This window comes from Hylobates moloch, unplaced genomic scaffold (assembly GCF_009828535.3).
Source record: "Hylobates moloch isolate HMO894 unplaced genomic scaffold, HMol_V3 SCAFFOLD_39, whole genome shotgun sequence".
Taxonomy (NCBI): Eukaryota; Metazoa; Chordata; class Mammalia; order Primates; family Hylobatidae; genus Hylobates; species Hylobates moloch.
This window is the reverse complement of record NW_026652314.1, coordinates 1056106-1064457: the sequence shown is the minus strand read 5'-3', so window position 1 is coordinate 1064457 and position 8352 is coordinate 1056106. Positions and strand designations below refer to the sequence as shown.

At 53.3% G+C, this 8352-nt stretch overlaps 1 protein-coding gene across 2 annotated transcripts in view; it reads left to right on the top strand.

Annotated features, from left to right (window-relative positions):
* The first annotated feature begins 1518 nt into the window (after positions 1–1518).
* Positions 1519–8352, top strand: part of LOC116463499 (alpha-2,8-sialyltransferase 8B) — a 75047-nt gene continuing 68213 nt past the window's right edge. For both annotated transcript variants that reach the window (XM_032146629.2, XM_032146628.2), the window contains exon 1: positions 1519–1794. In XM_032146629.2, coding sequence (XP_032002520.1) covers positions 1697–1794 — 98 coding nt within the window. In that variant the 5' untranslated portion in view covers positions 1519–1696. The remainder of the gene's footprint in view (positions 1795–8352) is intronic.

Below are 8352 nucleotides of genomic sequence, written 5' to 3'. Positions count from 1 at the left end.
CGTCTGCTCCTGGCACTCCTCAAAGGAGGTGATGCAGAGCTCTCCCTTGACGCTGTGCTGCTTCCCTAATCTGCTCTCCAGGCTGGGTGATGGGAGCCCCTCCTGCAGGGGAGAGCCTGCCCTGGCTCCCAGGGTCAACAAGCGCAGCAGCCCCCGGCTTGGAAGCCTCCCTCCTGCCCCTCCCTACACACGAAGAGGCAGAAGGGCTCTGGGCACAAGCGGTGCTTTGGTAGGAAATCAGAAGGCCCTCTTACATTCCCGGGGGCGCCATGAAGGGACTTGGCTGCTGCCAGCCCCTCGCCAAACTCCTCTGAGTGGTCCAGGGGACAAGGCCAACCCGCCCCTCCCATTCACTGGGGTGTGGTTTCCAGCATTTAGGACATTCCATGTAGCTTCTCCAACAGGACTCCTCCTCCCCACACTCAAACCCCAAGGACGCTTTCATAAACCAGATGATCATTTCTGGAAAGTTACATTTCTTAATTTCAGGAATTGTTCCAATTAGTGCAAAGAAAATAAAAGGTAATTATCTAATTCCAGTAAAACTTAATGGGGCCCTTCCCACCCCTGGCTAATGGTTGGTGTGAAATGTAATTTGACTTAAACTGTCTAAGGCTGTGAAAGTGTAAAATATTCAGGAAGGGTGGGAGACATTACCCCTTGTGGGAGCCATATTTTTCTAGAAGGCATTTTGATCAAGGCAGGACTCCCGCGGTTATTGATTTTGGGGTCATTGAGAGTCCAAGAACTGGGGAGATGAAGGCCACCGGGCGTCAGCACCGCGAGGGCGGAGGGAAGGCGGGCGCTGAGTCTCCCACTGGGTTTCTAGCCCAGGGTTCCAGCCAGGATTGCGTGACCTGGGGGCAGCTCCGAGAGCTCTCCGGACCTAGCATCGGGTCTATAAATGGAGACCAAGATAAGCACCCGGAGGGAGTGGTTTCTCGAAGGCTGAGAGCCTCGCCCACAAACTGTAGTCAGCATCTTCACCGAAGTTGGCCTGTCTTGGATATTTCTTCTCTCCTCCCCTTCCCCCACCTCCCCTCCTAATTCATCAACTGCTGAAACATCTGCCTGGCTGAAACCGCCTTCTCGCCGCGCGCTGGGGGCTGTCCCCAGGTGTTGGTCTTTGTGTCGAGAAAACTTTGCGAGGAGGCGAGGGGGCTGGACAAAGAGCAGGCGAGGGAGGGCATTTGCCAGCCTGAGGGGTGCGCCGGGCGGTGGGCGCACTTCCTTGGGCTCAGCTCGGTACCTGGTCGCTCGCGGTGGCCAGAGCCCAGCCTCTCTAGGCCAGGAGTGGCAGTCTCCGGCTGCATCCCCGCGCCCTCGGGAGCTGAATAAAGCCAGGCGGGAGAAGCAAAGGCTAGCGCCTGGACGCTGGAGTTGGTGGGAGGAGGCGAGCAGAGGCGCGGAGCAAAGCTGTCAAACTGCGCGCGGAGCCGGGCGCGGGGCGGGGGAAGGGAGAGGAGGGAGGGAGGGGCAGGCGGGAGCCGAGAGGGAGCGAGCGAGCTCGCCGCGCCTGAGCAACCCCTGCCTGTCGCTGCCGCTGCCGCTGCCGCCGCCGGCCCGGACTCGCCCTGAGCGCAGGGTGTCTGCCCAGCTGCGCGCGGCGCGCGGAGGCTCCGGCGTCCTCCGCTGCGCCCTCCAGCCCCTGCTCCTCGCGCCGGCCCGCGTGGGTCCCGGCGGGCGCGAACCCACCATGCAGCTGCAGTTCCGGAGCTGGATGCTGGCCGCGCTCACGCTGCTCGTGGTCTTCCTCATCTTCGCAGACATCTCAGAGATCGAAGAAGAAATCGGGTAAATAGCTGCGCCCAGGCCCGTGCCACGAGCCCTGGCGGGATCTCTCCCTCCTTCTGTACTCTCCACCCTCCGACCCCCTTTGTGTGCGCCGCGCCCCCCTGTAGCTCCGCTGGAGAGATGGGGACGGTTTGGCAGAAGGTGGCGGTGACAGGGGCCCGGGACGGTTTGGGGAGAGGAGGGTGGGGGCGCGGCTGCCGTGGGGTGTCCCCGGGCGGGGTTCACGGGAAGCCCCGAGCTGGCCCGCGTCGGGAAGCGGACTCGCCCACCCTGCCCCCCTGCCTGGCGTGTCCAAGCGCAGTGTCGCCGGGGTCGAGGGAGGGCGCCGGGGAGTGTCTCGGGCGGGCGGAGGGGCCGAGAGTGGAGGGAGGCAGGAGTTTCTTTGTCTCCGACACGGCCGCTTTCTCGCCTTGGCAAAGTGGGCAGGGGGCGCGCAGGGATCTCTGAGCTGGGGGAGGGGTTCACCGGGCCGGAGCGGAGGGCGGGGTTCTGCATGGGCTACTGGGAAGCGGAATGTCCCCTGCACACAGACAGGCACACGCGCCTCCCGCCGGCCCGGGAGCCCGGCGTAGGAGCTGGCACCACTAGAGAAGGGCTCGCATAGCTGGACTGAAACCCCGGCCCTCGCCTGGCTTTAGACGTTCAGCCAAGCCACGGCGACCCCGGCGACCCTGGGTTCCTGAGCGCTCGCAGCGCGGAGACGGAGACATTTCGTTAAAGTCTGTACCGCCGCCCGGTGGGCTTCTGGGCCCTCAGGCGGGCGATCTGGCCCTTTTTTCTCCCGACCTCGCCAGAGGTAGGGCGGGACCGCGAGCCCGGATCCTCCCGGCTCCGGACTTCCTGGAGCGCGCACTTGAGGCGCGGGACGCACCCGCGGTGTGTCCCAGAGGCTGAGACTCGCGCCCCGCCCCGCAGCCTTCGGCTCGCCGGGCCGGGCCTCTCTCCAGAACCTCCAAAGGGCGGTAGACGACAGGTGGGGAGGCAGCCGAGGTTCTGAGGAGGCCCAAGGAGAGCTTCCTGGCCCTGGGCAAGGGGAAGTGAGGTCTCAGAGAGGGCAGAAGGTCTTTCCTCTGTGGGATTTGTGCCCTGCCAGGCGCTCTTCTCGAGTCTCGCGCCGCGTGCGCCCCTCCTTTGTCCCATTTGTTACTTCATTTGTTATGTGTGCTAGTTGAGGGTCCGCCACGCTGTCAGTCCCTCAAATGGGAGATGCCAGTCCTGGGCCCAGGCAGGATGCCGAGGCCCCAAGGACAAAAACTTGGGACAAGTGCCGCTTCCTGCTCTCATTTTCTCCCCGCCCCTGCCCATCTCCCCGGAATTCCTTCCGTGAACTCCACTGGGCTTCCAGAACCCTCTCCCTGCCTCTTTCTCGTGTCATTCTCGGTTTCCCCAAGAGCCCGAAAACTTTCACAAATGCTGTGCAGTTAATACACAACGTGCCACCAACTCCCACGCAGAGATAAACATGCTACTTTTCATAGCTGTTCGTCTCAGAAACGTGGATCGGAAAGGAAATCGGGCAAGTCATGTCTTGGGGTAATTAATGGAAGATGCAGTGAGAAGGGCCTTCCTCTGGGGTCTTCGGCTTCTTGTTCCGGATGTGGGCACTGCCTGGCTCACATCACTTGCTGACCTTTTCCCATGTGAGAGGGAAGGCCCGGCGCTGCCCATTGTTCTGCTATAAAAACATAAATGCTGTGCTCATCCAGGCACCCCTAGGTCAGCCATTCACTGAATTCTTACCAAATACCTTCCACATGCTGGGAACTTTTAATTTTTAAAATGCAATCAGGAGATCACTTTGCACAGAATGTTGCACTTTCTTGCCAAATGCACGGTGAAGCCCACGCTCCCCACATCAGGTTGTTCCCATAGACGTACACACCCCTGGGACTTGTTTCACTTGAGTGCTCCCTGCTTCTTTTTATCCTGTCTCTGCTGGGCCAATCCTAGGAAAAAACAGTCAAACAAGTCTGATGTGTCACCTCCTGTGGCATCTTCCTTCCCTCTCTTGCCTCTTGTCCCAGGATGACCACTGGCTTGACCAGTCCTGACCAGGCCTGAGACATGCTGTCTCCCAGGCTGATGTAGCTGCCTTAGATCAACACTGCATATGCCTTTCGACTGGGACGGGCACTCTAGCCCCACCCACGGTCGCCCCACACATGTTTAATCCAGAGGAATGGAGGCATATTTTGGGATTCACCATGGCTGGAGGAGGAGATACACGGGCAGAGCATGGGAATCCCAACAGCACCTTCTGTCTGCTTACAAGTGAGGGTGTTTTGTTTTTTTGTTTTTTTGTTTTTTTTTGGTTTTTTTTTTTTTTTTTTGGTCTTTTCTTTTTTTTCTTTTTCTTTTTTTGGGGACAGAGTCTCACTCTGTCGCCCAGGCTGGAGTGCAGTGGCACAATCTCTGCTCACTGCAACCTCCACCTCCCAGGTTCAAGCAATTCTCCTGTTTCAGCCTCTCAAGTAGCTGGGATTACAGGCATGTGCCACCACACCAGGCTAATTTTTGTATTTTTATTAGAGACGGGGTTTCACCATGTTGGCCAGGGTGGTCTCCATCACCTCAGGGGATCTGCCCACCTCAGCCTCCCAAAGTGCTGGGATTACAGGCGTGAGCCACCCCTCCCGGAACAAGTGAGGTTTTAACACTAAATTCATTCTTGGAATTACCCCAACTTTGATGAGCAGCTGGGCTCAGCGCCCAATAAGAGCCTTGGCACAGTGGCCAGTGAGGGGTGTCAAGAGGGCTCCGCCTTCCTCACCATATGCCTTCCTGGAGACCTCGAATCATACTCAGGCACACGAGGCTGCTGCACCAGCCCTGCCCCTCCATCCCCAACTTGCTCGGGACCTGTGCTAGGGAGGATTACAGATGATTTGCCCGTGTCGGCCCCTGGGAGAAAGCGATGGCTCTGTAAAAGGATGGCTGTTTCTGGAAAGTAATGAACAGTGGGACCCTGTGATCTGTTAGAAGGAAGGAAAGATAGAAGGAACCTCTTTTGGGGGTAACTTTTTCAAGGATTAAGGAATTTTAAAAAGTGAAAGAAGAAAGTGAATTACATGGTATTATCTGGAGGAATAAAACTGAGATTTACTTTTCTGAAGCTCTTGATTCTCATTTTTATAAAATGAGGCTTTTAATGTGGTGGTCTCAGAGGTCCTGTCCTGCCTGAAAAAAATTATACACCATGAATTGAGGGGCAGGGCTTTCTTTGAGGGGAGTTTTCTGAGACACACATCTCTTTTCCTTAGTGATTATTTTCAAAAGTTCCATTTCTGACTCTCTTGCTCTCATTCAGCTGGAGCTGAATAAGAAAACAAAATGTAGAAAGATAAGTTCTCTGCAAAGCACCTAGAGAGTGCTGCCTGGTAGCCAAGGAGTGAATTCAAATTCTAAGTCAGCAATTGGGTGGGGCTTTGGTAAAACAGCCCCTGATCAATTCATGTAGGCTCCCACGTTTTAGATCCAATTTGACCAAGTTGTAAGCTAAAATCTTCTGATTGTTTCTTGGCCTTTAATCTTGAGTGTAACTTCCACTAGGGGATTGTGAGGCGTAGCTATCTAGCCCTTCATGGTGTCCATGGAACTGGACACACAAGGCATTCAATAAATATCTGTTGGATAAATATTTTCCTGAGTCTGGCACAATGATGGGCACACACAGCATCCTTGGACAAAGTTGAAACTAAGAGCTGGCTGGGAAAGGTGGCTCACGCCTGTAATCCCAACACTTTGGGAGGCTCAGGCAGGTAGATCACGTGAGGTCAGGAGTTCAAGACCAGACTGGCCAACATGGTAAAACTCCATCTCTACTAAAAATAAAAAAATTACCCAGGTGTGGTGGTGGGTGCCTGTAATCCCAGCTACTCGGGAGGCTGAGGCAGGAGAATGGCTTGAAACCTGGGAGGAAGGAGTTGCAGTGAGCCAAGATCACGCCACTGCACTCCAGCCTGGGCAACAGAGCAAGACTCCATCTCAAAAAAAAAAAAAAGAAAGAAAGAAAGGAAGGGAGGAAAGAAGGAAGGAAGGAACTCACTGAGCCTTGGGACAGGAAGAGAGCATAGGGCTCTCCCTGTAGAAACCTTTCCTTTTTATCAATTAGGGTAAATTTGACACTGAGAAGTAACATCACTAATCTGAGATCACAGCCTGGCTGGTTAAGGGCAGGGCAGGCTTGCACAGGTCTCCTCTTTTGTAACCCAGTGCCCTAATCCTCATATTAGTTCCCCTACCCATAAAGGAATTACAGAAATCTTGTTAAAGAGAAGTTGAGTGACTAGTAATGATAACAATCGCAATTATGACAACGGTGAAGATGACGATCATGGTTAGCATTTACTGAGTGCTTCCTAAGAGCCAAGAGCTATCCCAAGTGCTTTATAGATGTTAACACATTCCAGCCTCATGGCAATCCAGTGATCACCTGCCAGTGGCACTGTTTGTAGAGCTCTGTGAGCCAGATGCTAGGCTAACTGCTTTGAAACACATTTGCTGGATCCTCACCAGAACCCTCTAAGGTAGGTACCATTTCTATCCCCATTTATTGATGAAGAAACCGAGGCCTGGAGAGGTTGTATACCCTGCTGATAAACTTGTCATAAAGCAGCTCTATGGAAGGCTGAAACCCATGCACACTCTTGACCATCATGCTAGACTGCCCTGTCCTCTGAGTTATTTTTTTTACCCTGAGCTAATGTTAGGGAATATATCTGAAGACTAACTCATCCCTGGTGGTTCTTCTAAAGGCCCAGAGTTTTCCTGAGAGCCTGCTCTGGCCTTAGTAGTTTCTCCATCAGGCATTTAGAATGAGAGAAGGTGAATGAGGAGGACCAGAGGAGGACTCTGAGCACATCTCCCCAAAATGTCCCTCTAGTCCAGCTAAGTTCAGTGCCATGCTGGAGGACAGAATGGCATTAACCCCAGCCTGTTACACAAGGTCACCTGCCATGGGTATGAGCATTCCAGACTCTCAGGTGGTGTCTGGGGCTAAAGTGACAGGAGGAGGGAAAGCTCTTATTCCATTGCAAACCTGATTCTGATGTCAATCGAAAGGGCCTGCCTCGATACTACATGCTGTATATTTGGGCATCTAGGTGTCTGGAGCAGGAGAGATAGTAAAGATATTTAACAACTGTTCCCTCTCCAGCGCCAACCTGTTAGAATGGGCATCTGACCCATCAGAACTGATGCTGTCCGGTACACCACGGCCAGGGGTCCTAGTGCACCCCAGCCAAACACCAGGCCCTGTCTGGGAAAACACTAGACAAGGAGAGGCTAGCTCTGATCATCAGCCATGACGAGATCTGTGAGCAGGCAGCAACTACTGCCAACAGCCGAGAGTGAGGTGAGGTGCATCGTTTAGTGGATGAGTGCACGTGGATGGGAAAGAAAATGACCTTGAGCAGTTGCAGTCCAGGCACTCTGTAAGAAGTACACAAGTTTGCTCAAGACGATGCAATTTGTTTTAAAAGCCCATTCTTCTCCCTAGTCCTGGTGTACTTCACTGAAGTATAAGCATGATTGGAAGATAAAATAGGAGAGAAAGAAGGTCTGGTTTTAACTCACTTGCTCCAAGTCCTCGTTGCCAACTGTTCCAAACATCACATTTAAATTGGAAATAGATACCATCTTAAAAACCAATTCACCACTCAGGGCCTCTTGCCCCCTGTAAGGCAGGGTTGCTAGGTCTGAAACATGTTTTAGGTTTTACAAATTGGAAATGTTGTAGATTGCAAATTATAAATACTTCGAGAGAGAGGGGATTCTAGAAAGGCTCCCGTTGCTTTTAGCAGGGCATACAAAGCAATGCATCATCCGGCCTTTACCTCTGTCTGTAGCCGGCCTGGGCTCCAGCCATTTTATATTGCTTACAGGTTCCCCAAAATGTCCTAGGATTTCATACCTCCGTACCTTTGCACATCCCACTCCTGCTCTGTGGAATGCCCTCCTTGCACACACACCATCCTTCCTGCTGTTGCCCCGCTCCTCCCAGGCCCTTCCTTTCTCTCATTGCTCTGTCTTCTCCTTCCGGGCTAAGATCTGCTATCTCCTAGACCCCGTCCCCTTCCGAGACATCTGCATTGGTTGCCCCTCCTGTGTGCACCCTAGCACCCCATCATGCAGCACCCCATGGAGATGCATTTCACAATTATATTTATCCTTTATCCCCAGCCCCTGGTGATACGTATATGGTTTAGTAAATGAAGCCCATAAAATACTTTTTGAATGAACAAACTCTGACCGAGGATATGGCAAAAATAAGCATTCAGCCTCTCTGCTCCCAAAAGTACATACTATTCTAACAACAATTAAAGACCCTCCGCTTGATCTGGAAGCTCCCTGCTTTTCCTATGTACCCAGCATGGAGGGTGCATCCCAATGAAGAGCACGGTCTGGCTATGACGTTATTCACCATTGTAGAATGTTTGGGGCCAATGGAAATAAAAGCCGCTTTCTAATTTGTAAAAGCAGAGGACCCAGTGGTGTTTGCCCCCTGCCAGTTTAGATAAAAACCAAAGATCCGCGGTGGCTCAAGCCTGTAATCCCAGC